The 25,253-nt window shown below is 54.7% G+C and overlaps 1 protein-coding gene across 1 annotated transcript; it reads right to left on the bottom strand.

Moving 5' to 3' along the window:
• Positions 1 to 6,078: 6,078 nt before the first annotated feature.
• Positions 6,079 to 22,369, bottom strand: LOC133359038 (collagen alpha-1(I) chain-like). The gene is made up of 8 exons (XM_061577407.1): positions 22,224 to 22,369; positions 19,820 to 20,055; positions 16,582 to 16,738; positions 14,668 to 14,787; positions 9,833 to 9,883; positions 8,091 to 8,971; positions 6,614 to 6,637; positions 6,079 to 6,183 (listed from the first exon to the last, which is right to left on the bottom strand). The coding sequence occupies exons 1-8, from the start codon at positions 22,267 to 22,269 to the stop codon at positions 6,079 to 6,081; spliced, it is 1,620 nt and encodes a 539-aa protein (XP_061433391.1). The 5' UTR covers positions 22,270 to 22,369.
• Between the last annotated feature and the right edge of the window lie 2,884 nt (positions 22,370 to 25,253).

Genomic DNA, 25,253 nt, shown 5'->3' with positions numbered 1-25,253 from the left:
GGGGTGCAGCACAACACTCAACGTTATTTATCTCGATCGCGGTCAGCTCGAAAGTCTCAAGACAATCTTCCCGAGACCCGGTCTCCTGGAGCCGAGTCTCAAGACGCTGAGACCCGGTCTCCTGGAGCCGAGTCTCAAGACACTGAGACCCGGTCTCCTGGAGCCGAGTCTCAAGACACTGAGACCCGGTCTCCTGGAGCCGAGTCTCAAGACACTGAGACCCGGTCTCCTGGAGCCGAGTCTCAAGACACTGAGACCCGGTCTCCTGGAGCCGAGTCTCAAGACCCTGAGACCCGGTCTCCTGGAGCCCGAGTCTCAAGACGCTGAGACCCGGTATTCTGGAGCCGAGTCTCAAGACGCTGAGACCCGGTCTCCTGGAGCTGAGTCTCAAGACGCTGAGACCCGGTCTCCTGGAGCCGAGTCTCAAGAACCCTGAGACCCGGTCTCCTGGAGCCGAGTCTCAAGATGCTGAGACCCGGTCTCCTGGAGCCGAGTCTCAAGACGCTGAGACCCGGTCTCCTGGAGCCGAGTCTCAAGACCCTGAGACCCGGTCTCCTGGAGCCGAGCCTCAAGACCCCTGAGACCCGGTCTCTGGAGCCGAGTCTCAAGACCCTGAGACCCGGTCTCCTGGAGCCGAGTCTCAAGACCCTGAGACCCGGTCTCCTGGAGCCGAGTCTCAAGACCCCGAGACCCGGTCTCCTGGAGCCGAGTCTCAAGACGCTGAGACCCGGTCTCCTGGAGCCGAGTCTCAAGACCCTGAGACCCGGTCTCCTAAAGCCGAGTCTCAAGACCCTGAGACCCGGTCTCCTGGAGCCGAGTCTCAAGACCCTGAGACCCGGTCTCCTGGAGCCGAGTCTCAAGATGCTGAGACCCGGTCTCCTGGAGCTGAGTCTCAAGATGCTGAGACCCGGTCTCCTGGAGCCGAGTCTCAAGACGCTGAGACCCGGTCTCCTGGAGCCGAGTCTCAAGATCCTGAGACCCGGTCTCCTGGAGCCAAGTCTCAAGACCCTGAGACCCGGTCTCCTGGAGCCGAGTCTCAAGACCCTGAGACCCGGTCTCCTGGAGCCGAGTCTCAAGATGCTGAGACCCGGTCTCCTGGAGCCGAGTCTCAAGACGCTGAGACCCGGTCTCCTGGAGCCGAGTCTCAAGACCCTGAGACCCGGTCTCCTGGAGCCGAGTCTGAAGATGCTGAGACCCGGTCTCCTGGAGCCGAGTCTCAAGACCCTGAGACCCGGTCTCCTGGAGCCGAGTCTCAAGAACCCTGAGACCCGGTCTCCTGGAGCCGAGTCTCAAGAACCCTGAGACCCGGTCTCCTGGAGCCGAGTCTCCCAGACCCCTTGAGAGTGCTTTGTGAGCGTGGCTTGCCACTCACAGCGTCTCGAACATCGCGTGCGAGTCGGCGGTTCTCGTCCGAGCCGGGCCGGGCTTGTCGGGCCGTCACGGGCCTGGCGAGCCTCAGGAACGAGGCCACGCTCAGGAGAGCTCCTTCTGTTTGTGGGGTGTTTGTAGCACACACGCACACACACAAAGACAAAGATCCCCCGTGTAGCCTGTAACAGAATGTCGGGGCAAGTGCTGTTAGCGAGTAGGCAGCGCCTATCAAGGCCGGAGCTGTTGCACATGAGGGGGGTAGGTGGCTAGCACCACGTCTGGCCACCTTTTTCTCGCCAGTGGCGATGTTTACACAATGCACCAGGTACTTGTTTGATGCTGAGTCGATCTAGGGGAGGCCCACGACTGGTTCAGATAATCGTCACTGGTGTTGGTGGCCGTGAGCGGGAATCGAACTCGGGTGGCCGGGTTCGTAGCGCAGCGCGCTAATCACTACACTACCGCTCCCCACACACAACAACAACCGCCATTCACCACTAAGTGGCGGTGACGTCACCACAACGCTTGTGCCAGGCTATGTGCACCTTGAGGCCACGTGAAGTGTCGAACGCCTGCTGGCAGGAGGTCACGGGGCAGACCCAGGTTCTACAGGTCGACTGACTGAGATGACTGGCTGATGCACCACCTGTGCCCCCTACTGTGCCAACTTGCTGTGCTTTAGCCACCCGGCGCTCCGCTCGTTGTTGTGAGCGTCGCTCCTCCCCCCACCGTTGTTGTTGGAGGGCGACTGCCTCCAACTGCCCAGTAGCATCCTTCACGAGCCTCCTCCACAGAGGCCGATCTTGACACCGCTGGTACCAGTCATCGGCAAGTCCACTCAGCTCCACGTCCTCTTGTACCACATCACTCCATCTCTTCTGTAGCCCGTGCCGCGCCCGTTTAGCCCCCTCGATCCGGCCGAACAAGAGCTGTTTAGGCATGCGGTGGCTGGACATGCGGGCTACATGACCCAGCCAACGCAGCCTTGCCTGCCGGAGGAGCTCACTGATGAGACTTTGTTCAGATCTTTCAAGGATATGCGAGCTCCTCACACAATCCAGCCTGGTTAAAGCCAGGATGGATCATAGGCAGGCCAGCCTAAATGTTTCTAACTGACGAATATGTTCCACACACGCACACAAACAGACACCAATAACCAACCAACCAATAGGCCTGTGTGTCTCGAGAGACAATTCTTCGTGCCTTACGAGGTCAGCTGTAGGTTTTGCAGCGCCTAGAATGACTTAGTAGGTCAGTCCTTGAGTGGCAATCCTTGCCACAGCAATTGCAAGTGAATGCGGTGGCAGCTCCAGAGGTGTTTGTTGCTTGTTCTTTACGTTGCTCCCTCTTGTTAGATCAATGAATGCCAAGTACAGGGGAATTCTCTGTTCGCAACATTTCTCCTGTAGCTGACGCAAGGAGAAGAGCACGTCGATCGTGGACCTTCCTGCTCTGAAGCCACCCTGAGCCTCAGGATACGTCCTCTCGGCTAGTATCTGTAACCTGCTGAGGACCACACGGGCAAAGGTTTTCCCTACGATGCTCAGCAGGGAGATGCCGCGGTAGTTATTGCAGTCGCCACGGTCACACTTGTTTTTATACAGGGTGATGATGTTGGAGTCTCTCTTGTCTCGAGGCACTGCTCCTTCTTCTCAGCACTGGCAGAGAAGTTGATGGAGTTTTGTGAGGACGGCAGGTTTCACACATTTCAGTACCTCAGGTGTGATGCCGTCCTGACCCGGGGACTTGCCGCTGGCTAGCGAGTTGATGGCGTTATCCAGTTCCTTCAAGGCTGGAACATTGTCCAGTTCGTGTATCGTTGGTAGGGACTTTACAGCAGCAAGGGCAGCTTCTGACACACCGATGTCTCATGAGTAGAGCTCTGAGTAGTGTTCTACCCACCTGGCCATTTGCTCTTGTTTATCAGTGATGATGGCCCCTGTGCTGGATTTCAGGGGGGCAGCCCTCCTGATGTTTGAACCACAGGCTGTCTTGATGCCTTCATACATGGCACGGATATTACCAGTGTCAGAGGCGAGTTGGATCCTACTGCTGAGGTTCAGCCAGTAGTTGTTGGTGCAGCGTCTGGCGGTCGTTTGAGCTGCACTGTGGGCAGCTTTCAGAGCCCTTAACGATCCTGTACTTGGGACTTGCTTGTACTTCAGGAGCGCTGTGCGCTTGGCTTGGAGGATGGGTTCCAACATAGCCAAGTGTTCCTCAAACCAGTCTGTATTCCGCCTTGTCTGCTTGCCGAAGGTATTGATGGCTGCATTGAAGATGGCGTCTCTGATGTATGCCCACTTTGTCTCCACGCTTCCATCTAGTGTGTCGTGTAGGGACTGCTCAAGGCTGTGTTGGAATGATTGAGTGAGCTCTGGGAGGAAGGTCTTGGCAGAGTTGATGCGTAGGTAGTTCTTTTATTTGAAGCGGTGTATATTTTTGGGGCGTAGTCTGAACTTGCTGGATACCAGTTAGTGATCGGTGTCACAGACTGCACTGTGGTAGTTGCGTGTGATGAGTACTGATTTGAGGAGGGCTCGTCGGGTGATTACGAGGTCCAGTTGATGCCAAGAGATCTTGGATGTCTCTATGACACTATATGGAAAGGTTTAGTGAGAAAGATTGAGTTTGTGATACAGAGATTGTGGTATGAACAAAGCTCCAGTAGTCTTTGGCCACTGGCATTCATTTTTCCGATGCCGTGATAGCCAAGGTATGCGGGCCACGCGTCGTGGACAGCCCCAACCCTTGCATTGAAGTCTCCTAAAAGAAACATGTGCTCAGAGCTGGAGATTTTGCAAATAATATAGTGAAGCTCTTCATAGAACTGGTCATGAATCTCTGGAGGTGAGTAGAGTGTTGGGGCATAGACACTCAGGATGTTTACATGGCCAGAAGCAGTGAGCAGTTTCATGAGCAGAATCCGCTCGGAGCCTGCGGTTGGTGGTTCCGTCATGCCAAGGAGTGTGTTTTTGACGCCGAACTCAACGCCGTGTTGCCTTGGTTCGTTCTGCTGTTTGCCTTGCCAGTAGAAAGTGTAGTAACTCTCTCGTAGTGAACCACTGCCAGCAAGCCGGGTCTCCTGCAGTGCTGCAATATCCACATGGAGTCTCGCCAGCTCCCTGTCGATAACTGCAGTCCTGCGGATGTCCTCAATCTGCAATAGATCTTCGGAGAGTCCAGCTCACTTTCTTTTTTTTTTGCTTTAATCTGGTGCAGGTGTAGTGACATGGAATGGGTCACTACGTAGCATAGCGCTGGTTGCTGGCAGAGAAGGGGATCTGCAGTTGCAGCAGCCCTGTCTGACAGCAGGTCACATGATAAGTCAGAGAGAGGGATTTAGGGGAAAGGTTACAGAGGGGGCACGTGAGGGAAGCCCGGGAACCCGCTAGTAGGTTCTAGAAGGGGGGCGTGGCTGGGGCGGAGCGAAGCCATGCCGGGAGAATAAAAGGGGACCCCAAGCGAAGGCTCGGGACTGTTGCTTGGAGTGGGATCCCGTTGTGCCACTGGAGTCTTCGCTGTCATCTACATCTTCACCTCGGCGTCGTCAGTCAGGCAGTCTGCCAGCTTGTCCTGACTGGGAGCTGTAGTTACCTCTTGTGAACTGTGAAGGCTGTTAATAAATAGAGTGCCTCTTACTCCTAGTGTCTCTGAATCAGTCACTACATTTGGAGTCAGAAGTGTAATTTTTTTTATATGTCAAAGTCGACCAAGAACAAGAATTCTACTATTGTGTCCTCGGGCGAAGAGGACGACGGAAAAGTGATTTCCCCAACAGCCCTGGCATCCAGGACCCCGGAGATTGGTCCTGAGAAGGCGATCCCTGCGGAGCAACGTGTGAGGGACATCGACTCTTTGCTGCCGCCGACCGGAGCAGGATGGCACACGCACAACGTATGCCTCGCGGACTTGCTCTCTGCTGCGACGGAGCTAGTTGCTACAGCTTAGGGTGGAAGCGCCTGTCGAGGAAGCTACAGCACGGGAGCATCGAGCGGGCAGCTCTACCGTCGCCGTCGGCCAAGCGCGGGAATCGGCGGAGTCCCAGCACGCGCAAGCGGCCGCCATTTTGCCCGCCGGGAGCGACGCGCTAAATTCTGCCGCCATTTTGTCCATTGGGCGGGAAACGCTTCCCGCCAAATTCGACTTGACATCGGCGTCCCGTCCGGAGGTGCCTTCTCTGCAGAAGCGGCTGTCGGGTGTTCCGACGAGGTGGTGCTGTGGGCTCTTCCCACTACCATGGATGACGACTCCATGGCAGCGTTCGATGCCATCCCCGCAGCGGACAGAGCGATGCTGCCTCAAGCTTGCGCCCAGATGGCTGCCATTTTAGACCCGCCCCTCGCCTTTCGCAGCGGGCTGCTGTCGCTGGCCCACCCCACGTATCCGCAGACGGCGCTGGAATCTCTGGTGCTGGAAAGACTGCTGTCGCTAGTCCAGGAGATGAGCGTCTCTCTGCCTGCCACGGAGGAGGACGACTTGACGTGGCTGAAGGCAGCCCGATGCATCCAAGCACATTTCAACCGACAGCGGTGGCCCGGGGTGGCTGCCTGCACGGGATTCTCGGAGGACGAGCCGGAGCATCAGGAGCCGGTGCAAGCCTGTGCTTTGTTCGTTAGGAGCCGGTGCAGGAGGGTTGGTGCGGGACGATGACGGGAGCGGGAACGACGAAGTGGGACCCCCCCCCCCCTCCACCGTGGAGGTTCCCGGTCACTTGTTGTAAGTGCGGCCTGCGGGGCCACATCTCCAAGGGATGCCACTCCGACCCTGGATTGTTCTCCCTGCCTTGGCCGTCTCCTGCCCTGCCGACCATCGCTTTCCCGGGCCCACAGGCAAGCCGCGATGCATCAGACACCCGGCCGACACAGTCACTTCATGCTTCTCCCTCTCAGATCGTGTCGGGTTCACACGCCATCATCCCTGAACGTGTCGCGGCGCGCGAAAGTCGGACTTCCGCTGGTGGCGGATGGCCGTGGGGCACGGGGCAGTGGACCGTGTTGGTGCATTGTGTCGTGGCGGCGGCGGCGGGATCGTCTGCGGTTATTGGCTTCGTGCAGGGTGTCGAGCTAAGTGTGCTCATTGATATGGGAGCAGCCGCTAGTATTATCAAATACAAAAAAAATGTGATTAGGCTTGAGTGAGCCCTTACCTGGCAAATACAAACAAAAATAGTTAAATAGTTTTAAATCCACAGCCCCGGTACACCACATCCTAGTACAGAGGTGAATTCAGCTCTGGGACCCACCTTTGATGAACGGCAGAACGTCTCCTGCAACATCCGGAGACTCGCGGGGGGCCAGATGTGAGCCCCCTTCCCCGCTCTGAGCACTCGCCTCGATCTCAGCTGCTGCTGCTGCTGCTGATTCTGCTGCTTCTGTTGCTGCTCGTTCTGCTGCTGCTTCTGCTGCTGCTCGTTCTGCTTCTGCTGCTGCTTCTGCTGCTGCTTCTGCTGCTTCTGCTGCTGCTTCTGCTGCTGCTCGTTCAGCTGCTGCTCGTTCTGCTGCTGCTCGTTCTGCTTCTACTGCTGCTTCTGCTGCTGCTCGTTCTGCTTCTGATGCTGCTGCTTCTGCTGCTGCTCGTTCAGCTGCTGCTGCTTCTGCTGCTGCTGCTTCTGCTGCTGCTCGTTCTGCTGCTGCTTCTGCTGCTGCTTCTGCTGCTGCTTCTGCAGCTGCTCGTTCTGTTGCTGCTGCTGTGTCTGCTGCTGCTCGTTCTGCTTCTGCTGCTTCTGCTGCTGCTTCTGCTGCTACTTCTGCAGCTGCTCGTTCTGCTTCTACTGCTGCTTCTGCTGCTGCTCGTTCTGCTTCTGCTGCTTCTGCTGCTGCTTCTGCTGCTGCTTCTGTTGCTGCTCGTTCTGTTGCTGCTGCTGCGTCTGCTGCTGCTTCTGCTGCTGCTCGTTCTGCTTCTGCTGCTGCTTCTGCTGCTGCTTCTCCTGCTGCTGCGTCTGCTGCTGCTTCTGCTGCTGCTTCTCCTGCTGCGTCTGCTGCTGCTGCTGCTTCTGCTGCTGCTTCTGCTGCTGCTTCTGCTGCTGCTTCTGCTGCTGCTGCTCGTTCTGCTGCTGCTTCTGCTGCTGCTTCTGCTGCTGCTTCTGCTGCTTCTGCTGCTGCTGCTCGTTCTGCTTCTGCTGCTGTTGCTGCTTCTGCTGCTGCTCGTTCTGCTTCTGCTGCTGCTGCGTCTGCTGATTCTGCTGCTGCTTCTGCTTCTGCTGCTGCTCGTTCTGCTGCTGCTCCTTCTGATGCTGCGTCTGTTCCTGTTGCTTCTGCTGCTGCTTCTGCTGTTGCAGCCGGAGGCCCAGGGGTCAGCAAAGCCGTGGGTACAATCGCTCCTGCTGCTCCGGTCATTGCTGTTGCAACTGCTGCGGCTGGACTTGTCGCTGCTGTTGCCCTCACCACTGTCGGTAGTACTGCTGTTGCAGCAGTTGCTGTTGGACGTATAGCTCCTGCTGCTGCTGCTGGTGTGACTGCTGCTGCTACTGCTGCAGGTGTTGTAGTTGTGCCTGCTGTTGGTGCTGCTGCTATTGTTACTGCTGTTACAGCTGCTACTCCTGTTGTAGTTGTTGCAGTTGTAGCTGCTGCAGTTGCTACTGTTGTTGCTACCGTTGCTACTGCTGCTGGTCTAGTTGCTGTAGGTGTTGTAGTTGTTACTGCTATTGTAGCTGTTGCTGCTGCAGTTGTTACTGTTGTTGCTACTGCTGCTACTGCTGCTGTCATAGTTGTTGCCATCACCGTCGTTGCAGCCGGCACCGTTGCCTCGACGTTGCCCGCCAGCGCCCCCCCCTGCGTCGACGAGCTCTCGAGCACCGTCGCCTCCACCCCAGTTGCCCCCCCGCGCGTCGCCAGCGGTTCCGTCGCCGCTGCGACGGGTGTAGCAGGCGGTGGCGGTGGCGGTTCGGCCACCGGCGGAACTGTCGCGTCGGCAGCCGCCGGTAGCGCCGGGGTCCGGCTCCAGGGAGCCGGCGGCAGCGCCGTCTGGCCGGGCGGGCCGTCAGGGCGGGACGGTGCCGGCGGGAGGCTCGGCTCCAGCTGTTGGGGCGGACTCGTGAGGCCGTCTCGCCGGCCCTCGTCGGCGGTCGGAGTCCGGGAGGCACCCGCGGCCGTCTCGGTGTCCCACCCCGCGGACGTTTTTTCGTCGCCCCCGGGGCTTCCGCCCTCCGGCCGAGGTGCCGCCTCCGGTCCCGGGGCGGTTCCGCCGCCCCCGTCCGGGCCTCGGCTCTCGCTCGCTAGACCCGCCCCCGGCGTGCCCGGGCCTCCGTCGCCTCTCTCGGCGCCGCCGCCGTCGCCCCGAGCGGCGGCCGCTCCCCCGGGGTTGTCGCCGGACGGGGCAGCGTCGCCCGCCGGAGGGAGCGGCAGGTTGGGCACCGTCGGAGGCACGAGGCTGAAGAGGTATTGGTCGGCGGCGGCCTGGCTGGGGTCGAACTCGAAGGAGGGGTCGTAAACGTTCTCGTACGTGAGGTCGTCGTCGGGGTCGTCGTTGGGGTCGTCGTCGGGGTCGTCGTCGCGACGGGAATCCGTGGGGGCGGCCGCCGGAGGACCGGTGCCGTGGCCCTCCGCCTGGGAGTCGCTCGCCGGTCCCCCCGGCGACGCTGGTTCGTTGTCGCCGGCGCTGTCTAGGGGGGTGGGGGGGAGGTAACGGTGGTTCACGCGTGAGACCCCGAGTGTACACATGCTCACACGTGTGTGTACCTGTGGTGCTTGTGGGGAGCGGTGCTGTAGCGGTTAGCGCACTGCGCTATGAACCTGGCGACCCGAGGTTGATTCCCGCTCACGAACGACACGAGTGACGATTAACTGAACCGGTCCTGAGCCTTCCCTAGGTCGACTCAGCCTCAGATGAGTACGTGGGGCGATGTGTAAACATCGCCACTAGGGAGACAAAGGCCATCGGGCGTGGTGATGGCTACCCGCCCCCTCGTGTGCCATGCCGGCCTTCATAGGTGCTCGCTAACAGCACTTGCCCCAACAGCCTGTTACGGCTATATGGGGGATCTTTGTTCTTTTGTATGTTTCTACAGCTGGTGCATCTGCCAGTCATCTCAGTCAGCCAGCCCATGGCACCTGCTGGGTTTGTCCCGTGACCTCCTGTCAGCGAGCCTTTGACACTTCACATGGCCTCAAAGTGCACCTTGCCTGGCACAGGCGCCGTGGTGACATCACCGTCACTTAGTGCCAAAATGGCGGGTATTGGTGTAGTGTATTAACGGGCACAACACAGGGCTGGAGAAGAGATTTTCTCGGAGGATGTGGAGCCGAACGGTGTCAAGATCGGCCTCTGTAGAGGAGGAGGCTCATGAAGGACGCTACTGAGCAATACCAGGCTAGGTGTACGTTGAGGCTACTGGGCGTAGTTGGAGGCAGTTGCCCTCCAGCAACAACGAGCAGACAACAACGAGCAGAGATAAAATGCAGCAAGTTGGCACAGTAGGGGGCATAGGTGGTGCATCGGCTGTGACGTCAGCGTTTTCCCATACCTGGAGATTCTTGCTCCAGCTGTGACGGTGGAGTCGGTAACGCGGCCACAGCTGTTGTGGGGAAAGAAAGAAGAATAAACACAGCTGTGAAAGGGTTGCTTTGAAATTATCAACAAAGCCAGTGATTAAATGTATTTAAATTAATTTTATTTTATACCTACGTGACTTTACCGAAAGAACCACAGAGTGAAGCCGTGCTGTCACAAGAAACTCCTTTTCCCACTGACACATCCGAGCCGAGCCGTGCCGGCGATGCTCCGCTCGCTTCGCGGGACATCTGAATCTCGCTTGGGGCCAAGCAGGGCCAGAGCTCACACCTCTGTGACGTCAGGCAGCACGCGGCGAGGATGCGGCATTGCCGATGATCACTAACTCAAGCGAGGGCTGTACGACTGATAGTAGAACGGGCTATAGAGTTGCCGATGATCACTAACTGAAGCGAGGGCTGTACGACTGATAGCAGAAGGGGCTAGAGAGTTGCTGATGATCACTAACTGGAGCGAGGGCTGTACGACTGATAGTAGAAGGGGCTAGAGAGTTGCCGATGATCGCTAACTGAAGCGAGGGCTGTACGACTGATAGTAGAAGGGGCTAGAGAGTTGCCGATGATCGCTAACTGGAGCGAGGGCTGTACGACTGATAGTAGAAGAGGCTAGAGAGTTGCCGATGATCACTAACTGGAGCGAGGGCTGTTCGACTGATAGTAGAAGAGGCTAGAGAGTTGCCGATGATCACTAACTGAAGCGAGGGCTGTACGACTGATAGTAGAAGGGGCTAGAGAGTTGCTGATGATCACTAACTGGAGCGAGGGCTGTACGACTGATAGTAGAAGGGGCTAGAGAGTTGCCGATGATCGCTAACTGAAGCGAGGGCTGTACGACTGATAGTAGAAGGGGCTAGAGAGTTGCTGATGATCACTAACTGGAGTGAGGGCTGTATGACTGATAGTAGAAGGGGCTAGAGAGTTGCCGATGATCACTAACTGGAGCGAGGGCTGTTCCACTGATAGCAGAAGGGGCTAGAGAGTTGCCGATGATCGCTAACTGGAGCGAGGGCTGTACGACTGATAGTAGAAGAGGCTAGAGAGTTGCCGATGATCACTAACTGAAGCGAGGCTGTACGACTGATAGTAGAAGGGGCTAGAGAGTTGCTGATGATCACTAACTGAAGCGAGGGCTGTACGACTGATAGCAGAAGGGGCTAGAGAGTTGCCGATGATCACTAACTGGAGCGAGGGCTGTACGACTGATAGCAGAAGGGGCTAGAGAGTTGCTGATGATCACTAACTGAAGCGAGGCTGTACGACTGATAGTAGAAGGGGCTAGAGAGTTGCTGATGATCACTAACTGAAGCGAGGGCTGTACGACTGATAGTAGAACAGGCTATAGAGTTGCCGATGATCACTAACTGAAGCGAGGGCTGTACGACTGATAGTAGAACGGGCTATAGAGTTGCCGATGATCACTGACTGAAGCGAGGGCTGTACGACTGATAGTAGAACGGGCTATAGAGTTGCCGATGATCACTGACTGAAGCGAGGGCTGTACGACTGATAGTAGAAGGGGCTAGAGAGTTGCTGATGATCGCTAACTGAAGCGAGGGCTGTATGACTGATAGCAGAAGGGGCTAGAGAGTTGCCGATGATCACTAACTGGAGCGAGGGCTGTACGACTGATAGTAGAAGGGGCTAGAGAGTTGCTGATGATCACTAACTGAAGCGAGGGCTGTACGACTGATAGTAGAAGGGGCTAGAGAGTTGCTGATGATCACTAACTGGAGCGAGGGCTGTACGACTGATAGCAGAAGGGGCTAGAGAGTTGCCGATGATCACTAACTGGAGCGAGGGCTGTACGACTGATAGCAGAAGGGGCTATAGAGTTGCTGATGATCACTAGCTGGAGCGAGGGCTGTACGACTGATAGCAGAAGGGGCTAGGGAGTTGCTGATGACCACTAACTGGAGCGAGGGCTGTACGACTGATAGCAGAAGGGGCTAGAGAGTTGCCGATGATCGCTAACTGAAGCGAGGGCTGTACGACTGATAGTAGAACGGGCTATAGCGTTGCTGATGATCACTAACTGAAGCGAGGGCTGTACGACTGATAGCAGAAGGGGCTAGAGAGTTGCCGATGATCACTAACTGAAGCGAGGGCTGTACGACTGATAGCAGAAGGGGCTAGAGAGTTGCTGATGATCACTAACTGAAGCGAGGGCTGTACGACTGATAGTAGAAGAGGCTAGAGAGTTGCTGATGATCGCTAACTGAAGCGAGGGCTGTACGACTGATAGCAGAAGGGGCTAGAGAGTTGCCGATGATCACTAACTGAAGCGAGGGCTGTACGACTGATAGTAGAAGGAGCTAGAGAGTTGCTGATGATCACTAGCTGGAGCGAGGGCTGTACGACTGATAGTAGAAGGGGCTGGAGAGTTGCCGATGATCACTAACTGAAGCGAGGGCTGTACGACTGATAGCAGAAGGGGCTAGAGAGTTGCCGATGATCACTAACTGGAGCGAGGGCTGTACGACTGATAGCAGAAGGGGCTAGAGAGTTGCTGATGATCACTGACTGAAGCGAGGGCTGTACGACTGATAGTAGAAGGGGCTAGAGAGTTGCTGATGATCACTAACTGGAGCGAGGGCTGTACGACTGATAGTAGAAGGGGCTGGAGAGTTGCCGATGATCACTAACTGGAGCGAGGGCTGTACGACTGATAGCAGAAGGGGCTGGAGAGTTGCTGATGATCACTGACTGAAGCGAGGGCTGTACGACTGATAGTAGAAGGGGCTAGAGAGTTGCCGATGATCGCTAACTGGAGCGAGGGCTGTACGACTGATAGTAGAAGGGGCTGGAGAGTTGCCGATGATCACTGACTGGAGCGAGGGCTGTACGACTGATAGCAGAAGGGGCTAGAGAGTTGCCGATGATCACTGACTGGAGCGAGGGCTGTACGACTGATAGTAGAAGAGGCTAGAGAGTTGCTGATGATCACTAACTGAAGCGAGGGCTGTACGACTGATAGCAGAAGAGGCTAGAGAGTTGCTGATGATCACTAACTGGAGCGAGGGCTGTACGACTGATAGTAGAAGGGGCTAGAGAGTTGCCGATGATCACTAACTGAAGCGAGGGCTGTACGACTGATAGTAGAACGGGCTATAGAGTTGCCGATGATCACTAACTGAAGCGAGGGCTGTACGACTGATAGCAGAAGGGGCTATAGAGTTGCTGATGATCATTAACTGAAGCGAGGGCTGTACGACTGATAGTAGAAGAGGCTAGAGAGTTGCCGATGATCACTAACTGAAGCGAGGGCTGTACGACTGATAGTAGAACGGGCTATAGAGTTGCCGATGATCACTAACTGAAGCGAGGGCTGTACGACTGATAGTAGAACGGGCTATAGAGTTGCTGATGATCACTAACTAAAGCGAGGGCTGTACGACTGATAGTAGAACGGGCTATAGAGTTGCCGATGATCACTAACTGAAGCGAGGGCTGTACGACTGATAGTAGAACGGGCTATAGAGTTGCCGATGATCGCTAACTGGAGCGAGGGCTGTACGACTGATAGTAGAAGAGGCTAGAGAGTTGCCGATGATCGCTAACTGAAGCGAGGGCTGTACGTCTGATAGTAGAAGAGGCTAGAGAGTTGCCGATGATCGCTAACTGAAGCGAGGGCTGTACGACTGATAGTAGAAGGGGCTAGAGAGTTGCCGATGATCGCTAACTGAAGCGAGGGCTGTACGACTGATAGTAGAAGGGGCTAGAGAGTTGCTGATGATCGCTAACTGAAGCGAGGCCTGTATGACTGATAGTAGAAGGGGCTAGAGAGTTGCTGATGATCACTAACTGAAGCGAGGGCTGTACGACTGATAGTAGAAGGGGCTAGAGAGTTGCTGATGATCACTAACTGAAGTGAGGCCTGTATGACTGATAGTAGAAGGGGCTAGAGAGTTGCCGATGATCACTGACTGGAGCGAGGGCTGTACGACTGATAGTAGAAGGGGCTAGAGAGTTGCCGATGATCACTAACTGAAGCGAGGGCTGTACGACTGATAGCAGAAGGGGCTAGAGAGTTGCCGATGATCACTAACTGGAGCGAGGGCTGTACGACTGATAGTAGAAGGGGCTAGAGAGTTGCTGATGATCACTAACTGAAGCGATGGCTGTACGACTGATAGCAGAAGGGGCTAGAGAGTTGCTGATGATCACTAACTGAAGCGAGGGCTGTACGACTGATAGCAGAAGGGGCTAGAGAGTTCCTGATGATCACTAACTGAAGCGAGGGCTGTACGACTGATAGCAGAAGGGGCTAGAGAGTTGCTGATGATCACTAACTGGAGCGAGGGCTGTACGACTGATAGTAGAAGGGGCTAGAGAGTTGCCGATGATCACTAACTGAAGCGAGGGCTGTACGACTGATAGTAGAAGGGGCTAGAGAGTTGCCGATGATCACTAACTGAAGCGAGGGCTGTACGACTGATAGTAGAACGGGCTATAGAGTTCCTGATGATCACTAACTGAAGCGAGGGCTGTACGACTGATAGAGAAGGGGCTAGAGAGTTGCCGATGATCACTAACTGGAGCGAGGGCTGTACAACTGATAGCAGAAGGGGCTAGAGAGTTGCTGATGATCACTAACTGAAGCGAGGGCTGTACGACTGATAGCAGAAGGGGCTAGAGAGTTGCCGATGATCGCTAACTGGAGCGAGGGCTGTACGACTGATAGTAGAAGGGGCTATAGAGTTGCCGATGATCGCTAACTGGAGCGAGGGCTGTACAACTCCCGAGTAGAAGAGGCTACAGAGTTGCCGATGATCGCCAGCAAGGACGAGACCTTGGTCGCAGACTTCCCCCTCCCAGCCGGGCGGACATTCGCATCGGAAGCGCGTGTCCGTGTTGTGGCAGGTCCCTCCGTTCTGGCACGGGGTGAAGCGTCCACACCAGTCCAGAGCGACTGCGAAGACAAAGGTCACACCGCCCCCCACCAGGTAGCCTCAACAGACTTTCGGGGGCAAGTGCTGTCAGTAGCGAGTAGCAGCGCCTATGAAGGCCGGCACTGTGGCACACACGAGGCGGGTGAAGGGCAGATCTTTGCCTTCTGGCGCGAGGAAGCCACTTGGAGCTGCGCACTCGGTAATCGTCGTCTAGAGCAGCGGTCGGGAACCTATGGCTCGCGAGCCATACATGGCTCTTCCGGTGACGGCATATGGCTCCCAGACAATTTAGAGTTGAAAAAAAAATCAGTTTGGAACTGATTTTAAAATACTTGCGATATTGTTTAATAATACTGTGTCGTTTTAAAGTAAACAGAAATTAGTTTTGAAGATAAATTTCACGGGTCACGCCTGCATGAAGCTCAACCTCACCACGTATGAACCAGACTACAAGGCCATCAGCAAAACCACGCAGCACCAGAAGTCGCATTAAAAGACATATTTAATTTATTATACGTTAAAAATACTATATGGCTCTCAATGAAATATATTTAGAAATATTTGGCTTTTATGGCTCTCCCAGTCAAAAAGTTTCCCGACCCCTGGTCTAGAGATTGAGAAAAGCTCACTCCTTTAGAATGTAGTGGACCGCGCTAATCGTTGGTGCGGGGCGGAGGGGAAGAACAGCAAACTAAAGACACAAAACGTCTCTGAAGAAATGAGTTTGTCAATGTAGATCATTTAAAAGTGTATAGCTCCAGTGGCTTCCTAATAACGGTGTAGTGTATAGTAGTGTAGCATTTAGTAGTGTAGTGTGTAGTCGTGAAATGTATAGTGTAAGTGCATAGTGTATTGTATAGTAGTGTAGTGTGTCGTTGCGTATAGTGTAGTAGTGTAAAGTATAGTGTATAGTATAGTAGTATCATGCATAATAGTGTAATGCGTAGCAGTTTGTGTGTATGTTGAACTTCTTTCGCACCGTACGTAGCCAACCCTGCAAATGTGAGGTGCCGGGGGGAAGGACAACAAACTAAACACAACAACAACAAGAAGCAGCTCTAAAGAAGTGAGTTTGTCAATCTAGATGATGATGATGATGATTTTAAAGTGACGTAGCTCCAGTAGCGTACTAATATCGGAAGGAAGAACGTTCCAGACGGCCGCAAGAAGCGCATCTGAAAGCGCCGCGCGACGATGCGGCGACTGCCGTCTTTGATTCGACGGCTCAGCCAAAAGCCGCTGCGCAGTGCTGCGAGAATGACCAGAGTCCACGTGGCCTCATCCTGTGACGTCACCACTCTCTCCCTCTCTCATGCCCCGCCTCATCCTGTGACGTCACCACTCTCTCTCCCTCTCTCATGCCCCGCCTCATTCTGTGACGTCACCACTCTCTCCCTCTCTCATGCCCCGCCTCATTCTGTGACGTCACCACTCTCTCTCATGCCCCGCCTCATTTTGTGACGTCACTACTATCTCCCTCTCTCATTCTGTGACGTCACCACTCTCCCCCTCTCTCATGCCCCGCCTTCTTTTGCCTTTTCTTCGTGACGTCATCTTAACAGTCACCTGGGAACCCGTGGGTATTTCTACCGCCGGATCGCGTAAGTATTAGCACTACATATATATAAAATTCAAGACAGATAGATGATCGATGGATGATCGATGGATGATCGATAGACGATCGATGGACGATCGATGGATGATCGATGGATGATCGATGGATGATCGATGGATGATCGATGGATGCATCTGATACGCCCCCCCCGGGGGTGGGTGCACGGGGCAAGGTGCGGGGGGGGGGGGATGAGGCGAACCGAAGTAGTTGATCGAGAATCCTCCGAAGGAGACGGACGCGTCGCTCGTGAAGGTGAGGCGAGCCGCCCCGAGGCCCGACAGCGCCGACAGCGACGAGACGTCCACCTGAGACTCGCGCCAGCAGAACGCCTGCGTCGACTCGGGCTCGCCGGGTCTCTGGGGGACACGGGGACACGGGAAGAGAGGGACACGGGGAGACAGAGACACGGGGAGACACGGGAAGAGAGGGACACGGGGAGACAGAGACACGGGACACAGGGAGACAGACAGAACGCCTGCATCAACTCGGGCTCGCCGGGCCTCTGGGGGACACGGAGAGACACGGGGAGACAGAGAAGGAGACAGAGACATGGGGAGACACGGGGACACGGGAAGAGAGGGACACGGGACACGGGGAGACAGACAGAACGCCTGCGTCGACTCTGGCTCCCTGGGCCTCTGGTGGAACACACGGAGAGACACGGGGACACGGGGAGATACGGGGAGAGAGGGACACGGGGAGACAGAGACACGGGACACAGGGAGACAGACAGAACGCCTGCGTTGACTCGGGCTCCCCGGGCCTCTGAGACACACGGGGACACAGGGAGACAGTGACATGCAGACGGCCGCAGAAGCGTTTCTACATATCGGAAGTCCATCTAAATATCGGAAGGGAAGAGCTGTCCAGATGGCCGCAGAAGTGCATCTACATATCGGAAGCGCATCGAAATATCGTAAGGGAAAAGCGTTCCAGACGGACGCGGAAGTGCATCGAAATATCGGAAGTGGAGAGCATTCCAGACGGTCGCATAATTGCATCCAAATATCGGAAGTGCATCTAAATATCGTAAGGAAAGAGCGTTTCAGACGGCCGCAGAAGCACATCTAAATATCGGAAGTGGAGAGCGTTCCAGACGGCCGCGGAAGGGCATCGAAATATCGTAAGTGGAGAGCGTTCCAGACGGCCACAGAAGGGCATCTAAATATCGGAATGGAAGAGCGTTCCAGACGGCCGCAGAAGGGCATCTAAATATCGTAAGTGGAGAGCGTTCCAGACGGCCACAGAAGGGCATCTAACTATCGTAAGTGGAGAGCGTTCCAGACGGCCACAGAAGAGCATCTAAATATCGGAATGGAAGAGCGTTCCAGACGGCCGCAGAAGGGCATCTAAATATCGTAAGTGGAGAGCGTTCCAGACGGCCACAGAAGGGCATCTAACTATCGTAAGTGGAGAGCGTTCCAGACGGCCACAGAAGCGCATCTAAGTATCGTGAGTGGAGAGCGTTCCAGACGGCCACAGAAGGGCATCTAACTATCGTAAGTGGAGAGCGTTCCAGACGGCCACAGAAGGGCATCTAACTATCGTGAGTGGAGAGCGTTCCAGACGGCCACAGAAGGGCATCTAAATATCGTAAGTGGAGAGCGTTCCAGACGGCCACAGAAGGGCATCTAACTATCGTGAGTGGAGAGCGTTCCAGACGGCCACAGAAGGGCATCTAAATATCGTAAGTGGAGAGCGTTCCAGACGGCCACAGAAGGGCATCTAACTATCGTGAGTGGAGAGCGTTCCAGACGGCCACAGAAGGGCATCTAAATATCGTAAGTGGAGAGCGTTCCAGACGGCCGCAGAAGGGCATCTAAATATCGTAAGTGGAGAGCGTTCCAGACGGCCACAGAAGGGCATCTAACTATCGTAAGTGGAGAGCGTTCCAGACGGCCACAGAAGCGCATCTAAGTATCGTAAGTGGAGAGCGTTCCAGACGGCCACAGAAGGGCATCTAAATATCGTAAGTGGAGAGCGTTCCAGACGGCCGCATAATTGCATCTAAATATCGTAAGTGGAGAGCGTTCCAGACGGCCGCAGAAGGGCATCTAAATATCGTAAGTGGAGAGCGTTCCAGACGGCCACAGAAGGGCATCTAAATATCGTAAGTGGAGAGCGTTCCAGACGGCCACAGAAGGGCATCTAACTATCGTGAGTGGAGAGCGTTCCAGACGGCCACAGAAGGGCATCTAAATATCGTAAGTGGAGAGCGTTCCAGACGGCCGCAGAAGGGCATCTAAATATCGTAAGTGGAGAGCGTTCCAGACGGCCACAGAAGGGCATCTAACTATCGTAAGTGGAGAGCGTTCCAGACGGCCACAGAAGCGCATCTAAGTATCGTAAGTGGAGAGCGTTCCAGACGGCCACAGAAGGGCATCTAAATATCGTAAGTGGAGAGCGTTCCAGACGGCCGCATAATTGCATCTAAATATCGTAAGTGGAGAGCGTTCCAGACGGCCGCAGAAGGGCATCTAAATATCGTAAGTGGAGAGCGTTCCAGACGGCCGCATAATTGCATCTAAATATCGTAAGTGGAGAGCGTTCCAGACGGCCACAGAAGGGCATCTAAATATCGTAAGTGGAGAGCGTTCCAGACGGCCGCATAATTGCATCTAAATATCGTAAGTGGAGAGCGTTCCAGACGGCCGCAGAAGGGCATCTAAGTATCGTGAGTGGAGAGCGTTCCAGACGGCCGCAGAAGGGCATCTAAATATCGTAAGTGGAGAGCGTTCCAGACGGCCACAGAAGGGCATCTAAATATCGTAAGTGGAGAGCGTTCCAGACGGCCGCATAATTGCATCTAAATATCGTAAGTGGAGAGCGTTCCAGACGGCCGCATAATTGCATCCAAATATCGTAAGTGGAGAGCGTTCCAGACGGCCGCAGAAGTGCATCTAAATATCGTAAGTGGAGAGCGTTCCAGACGGCCGCATAATTGCATCCAAATATCGTAAGTGGAGAGCGTTCCAGACGGCCGCAGAAGCACAACTAAATATCGTAAGTGGAGAACGTTCCAGACGGCCGCATAATTGCATCCAAATATCGTAAGTGGAGAGCGTTCCAGACGGCCGCAGAAGTGCATCCAAATATCGGAAGTGCATCTAAATATCAGAAGCGCATCTAAATATCAGAAGCGCATCTAAATATCGTAAGTGGAGAGCGTTCCAGACGGCCGCATAATTGCATCCAAATATCGTAAGTGGAGAGCGTTCCAGACGGCCGCAGAAGCACAACTAAATATCGTAAGTGGAGAGCGTTCCAGACGGCCGCAGAAGTGCATCCAAATATCGGAAGTGCATCTAAATATCAGAAGCGCATCTAAATATCAGAAGCGCATCTAAATATCGTAAGTGGAGAGCGTTCCAGACGGCCGCGGGATGGGTGCGTCGTCGCGCCCAGGCAGCCGGTTGGGGGGTGGTGGTGTCACTTACGTCGCCTCCCAGCGTGACGCTGAGCGAGTCGTACTGGCAGCTGGGCGAGAACTCGACGTCGATGTAGGAGAGGCGCACGAATGTCCTCTCACTGGGCCACGAGTCGAGGTGCCAGACGCAGTGCGCGTTGTGCGGGTACTGTCCCCACTGGGGGCCGTAGCGCACGGTGCCCTGCGGGTCGCGGCCCACGTCGATGCGCCCGCCGCACGCCTCGTACAGGCCGGCGAACGCCGAACCTGGGGGGGGGCGTGTCGGATGGTGCATCCATCGATCGTCCATCGATCGTCCATCGATCGTCCATCGATCGTCCATCGATCATCCATCGATCGTCCATCGATCGTCTATCGATCATCCATCGATCATCCATCGAACATCCATCGATCGTCCATCGATCATCCATCGATCATCCATCGATCATCTATCGATCATCCATCGATCATCCATCGATCGTCTATCAATCATCCATCGATCATCCATCGATCATCCATCGATCGTCTATCGATCATCCATCGATCATCCATCGATCATCCATCGATCGTCTATCGATCGTCCATCGATCATCCATCGATTATCCATCGATCATCTATCTGTCTTGTATTTATCTGCTATCCCTATCTCAATATTAGCAAAAACAACGCATCCATGGCCACGCCGTGTTACGTGACGTCTAAAACATATCGCGTGGAGGGGGAAGGGGAGGGGGGCGGGGGGGGGGGGAGGGGGGCGGGGGGCGGGGGGGGGAGGGGGCGGGGGGGAGGGGGGTTAACGGGAGGCTGAATTTGTGACTTCGAGTTCATCATCAGAATCGGATTTATTTAGACCGGCGGGAGGAGGGGGGAGGAGGAGGAGAAGGTGGAGGGGGGGAGGAGGGAGAGGGTGGAGGGGGAGAAGGGGGAGGAGGGGGAGGAGGGGGAGAAGGGGGAGAAGGAGGGGAGGGAGGAGGGGGGGAGGGAGGGGGGAGGAGTAGGGAGAAGGAGGGGGGAGGAGGATGGAGAGGAGGGGGAGGAGAAGGGGAGAGAGGGGGAGGAGGAGGGGGGGAGGATGTAGGGGAGGGTGGGGTAGGAGGGGGAGGAGGTGGAGGGGAGGGAGGGAGGGAGGGAGGGGGGGAGTAACTTTCGATGCTATCGGAACGAATCCAGCCTGCACCATCGTGGTTTCTCCTCCACTCGCTTCACGACCAAATCACTGAACGAGCGGTTTGCTGGAAGCAAAAAGCGTCGTGACGAGGGAGCTGACTGGAGATACAAATACAACTTCACTATGTTTTTAAATCTTACCAGACGAGGCCCACTGACCCTAAGGGGTGTCAGAGAGAGAGACACGCAAACTCCAAATATACAGCAGCAGGCATTGTCAGAGTCGGAATCGAACCCACGACCTCCTGTGCACCAGGCGAGGTAGTTAACATCTCCTAGCCACCGTGATGATGATGATGATGAGAGAGAGAGACACGCAAACTCAAAATATACAGCAGCAGGCGTCAGGGTCGGGATCGAACCCACGACCTCCTGTACACCAGGCGAGGTAGTTAACATATCTGTAGCCATCGGTCACTCACTCATTCGCTCGCTCACTCGCTCAGTCACTCACTCGCTCACTCACTCGCTCACTCACTCGTTCGGTCACTCGCTCGCTTGGTCACTCACTCACTCGCTCAATCACTCGCTCGCTCGCTCACTCGCTCGCTCGCTCACTCACTCACTCGTTCGGTCACTCGCTCGCTCGGTCACTCACTCACTCACTCCACTCCGCTCGCTCACTCACTCACTCGCTCGCTCACTTGCTCGGTCGCTCACTCACTCGCTCGCTCAATCGCTCGCTCGCTCACTCGCTCGCTCGGTCACTCACTCACTCGCTCACTCACTCGTTCGGTCACTCGCTCGCTCGGTCACTCACTCACTCGGTCACTCACTCACTCGCTCAATCACTCACTCACTCGTTCGGTCACTCACTCGCTCGGTCATTCACTCACTCGGTCAATCACTCACTCGCTCACTCGCTCGCTCACTCGTTCGGTCACTCGTTCGCTCGGTCACTCACTCACTCGCTCAATCACTCGCTCGCTCACTCGGTCGGTCACTCGCTCGCTCGGTCACTCACTCACTCGCTCAATCACTCGCTCGCTCACTCACTCGGTCACTCACTCGCTCACTCACTCACTCGGTCGGTCACTCGCTCACTCACTCGCTTGGTCACTCGCTCACTGACTCACTCTCTCACTCACTCACTCGCTCGGTCACTCGCTCACTCGCTCACTCGCTCGGTCACTCACTCATTCACTCACTCACTCGCTCACTCACTCGCTCGGTCACTCGCTCGCTCACTCACTCGCTGGCTCACTCACTCGCTCGGTCACTCACTCATTCATTCACTCGCTCACTCACACACTCACTTACTCACTCACCTGCCCACAGGAGAAGGAACAAGGCGCCCTGCAGCAGCAGCAACATCGCCAGGAGCCGACGATCCAGACGCGCGCAGTGCGGTGGAGAGACGCGAACGGGGAAGCCTGCGTCTGTGTGCGTGCGCGTGTCTGCGTGTGCGCGTGTGTTAGTGCGTACGTGTGCGTGTGTCTGCGTGTGCGCGCGCGTGCGTGTGGGGAGACGCGAACGGGGAAGCCTGCGTCTGTCTGCGTGCGCGTGTCTGTGTGCGCGTGTGTCTGTGCGCGCGCGCGTGTGCGTGTGGGGAGCGGTGGGGCAGCGGTTAGCGCCACGCTGCGCTACGAACCGGTACTGGGCCTCCCCTTGGTCGACTCAGCCTCAAATGAGTACCTGGGTGCGGTGTGTAGTAAACATCGCCACTGGGGAGACAAAGGCGGTCGGGCGTGGTTGCTGCCACTGTGCCTGCCTTCACTGGCGCTGCTGCTCGCTACTAACAGCACTTGCCCCCTCAGTCTGTGGGGCCGTTCATAAATGACGTCACGCGATTTTGGACAATTTTTGACCGCCCCCCCTTCGTCACACGGCGTCACAAAAAGTCAAAAATCGCGTGACGTCATTTATGGACGGCCCCAAGCCCCCCGCCCCCATTGAGTTATGTAGTCGATCTTTTTCAGAAGCGACCACCTGGATATCAGAAGATGATAACTCAACGAGGTTGGCGGCTTATCGTCGTCATCATCATCACGTGGAAATGTTTCGCAGAAGCCAAAGAACTCGTCGTGATGTCGATTCTAAACGTGGAGTGGAAAATAAACTTAGAGGACCCGGAGATGAAATTCCACGCGACCACCGGGCAGAGAGAGAGAGACACGCAAACTCCAAATATACAGCAGCAGGCGTCAGGGTCGGGATCGAACCCATGACCTCCTGTGTACCAGCCGAGGTAGTTAACATCTCCTAGCCACCGTGATGATGATGAGAGAGAGAAACACGCAAACTCCAAATATACAGCAGCAGGCGTCAGGGTCAGGATCGAACCCACGAACTCCTGCACACCAGGCGAGGTAGTCAATATCTCCTAGCCACCGTGATGATGATGAGAGAGAGAGAGACACGCAAACTCCAAATATACAGCAGCAGGCGTCAGGGTCGGGATGAAACCCACGACCTCCTGTATACCGGGCGAGGTAGTTAACATCTCCTAGCCACCGTGATGATGAGAGAAAGAGAGAGACACGCAAACTCCAAATATACAACAGCAGCAGGCGTCAGGGTCGGGATCGAACCCACGACCTCCTGTGTACCGGGCCAGGTAGTTAACATATCCTAGCCACCGTGATGATGATGAGAGAGAGAGAGACACGCAAACTCCAAATATACAGCAGCAGGCGTCAGGGTCGAGATGGAACCCACGACCTCCTGCACACCAGGCGAGGTAGTTAACATCTCCTAGCCACCGTGATGATGAGAGAGACACGCAAACTGCAAATATACAGCAGACGTCAGCGTCGGGATTGAACCCATGATCTCCTGTATACCTGGCGAGGTAGTTAACATCTCCTAGCCACCGTGATGATGATGAGAGAGAGACACGCAAACTCCAAATATACAGCAGCAGGCATCGTCAGGGTCGAGATCGAACCTACGACCTCCTGTATACAAGGCGAGGTAGTTAACATCTCCTAGCCACCGTGATGATGATGAGAGAGAGACACGCAAACTCCAAATATACAGCAGCAGCAGGCGTCAGGGTCGAGATCGAACCCACGACCTCCTGTACACCAGGCGAGGTAGTTAACATCTCCTAGCCACCGTGATGATGAGAGAGAGACACGCAAACTCCAAATATACAGCAGCAGGCGTCAGGGTCGGGATCGAACCCATGACCTCCTGTGTACCAGGCGAGGTAGTTAACATCTCCTAGCCACCGTCAAGGGTTGTGTTTCACAACGCAACTTTTGCCAACGTCTCTCTAGCGCCCTCTGCCGCGTGGCATCTCTCTCGCCACGTGACGCTGCTCACGCCTCGTCACGTGACGCATGCCGCAGTGCTCGCTGGGACCTGGCCGCGTTTGACCAATGGGAGGGCGCTGCACGTGGAGCCCCGGGACGATTTGAAATCTCGACGAGAAGGAAAATCGACGAGAAATGTTTTAACGACGAAATGAAAATAGCGGCCACTGTGTTTATTCTGATTGCAAGTTGCGAATTCATGTTCTCATTTGGTAAATAATTCATATTTGTTTTTTTTTTACTACGTATTCTTTCTTTGGCTAAACTCCTGCCCTGAGAATTAAACTAATTCAGTTGAACACATCCGTAGGCTTTCGCGAACAATATTGTTTTTGGGTTTGATCGCGTAAATATAAATGTGTCGTTAAATCCGCCACCACCCGGCTACACAACCGATGAGTGACGGGTTCATCTTCTTGGTTCTTTCGGTAAAGTGACGTAGAAGGGAAATAATAATAATTAAACATAAAATAATTCTCACGACGTTTATTGTTTTATTTTTATTATTTCCCTTCTACGTGACTTTACCGAAAGAACCAAGAAGATGAATCCCTGCAGTCACGAAAGAAGCTTTAAATCGAAAGAGTGACGGGTTGTCACGTGAACAAAATTACCGGCGAAATGTCACGGTTACTCGAATTATTAATATTGTCGTGAATTTACTTTCCTACAAACAACCAGTTAGTACTGAACTAGTATACTACACTATACACTACACTATAATTGTAAATATTGTCGTGGATTTATTTTCCTACAAACAACCAGTTAGTACTGAACTAGTATACTACACTATACACTACACTATATAATTGTAAATGTTGTAGTGGGTTAATAACGGTGTAGTGTATAGTAGTGTAGCATATAGTAGTGTAGTGTGTAGTCGTGAAATGTATAGTGTAAGTGAAAATTTGAAAAAAAGTGGCTGTGGTTTTCACACCTGATGACGATTGCTTGTGTTGCAATCGAAACGTCGTGAGAATTGTATTATTTAATATTTATATTATTTTATTATTTCCCTTCTACATGACTTTAAACAAAAAA

The sequence above is a fragment of the Lethenteron reissneri genome, chromosome 64 (genome assembly GCF_015708825.2).
Source record: "Lethenteron reissneri isolate LAM-NWPU_2019-01 chromosome 64, ASM1570882v1, whole genome shotgun sequence".
NCBI classification, from domain to species: domain Eukaryota; kingdom Metazoa; phylum Chordata; class Hyperoartia; order Petromyzontiformes; family Petromyzontidae; genus Lethenteron; species Lethenteron reissneri.
The sequence above is the reverse complement of the archived record's forward strand: the minus strand, read 5'-3'. Positions and strand labels throughout refer to the sequence as shown.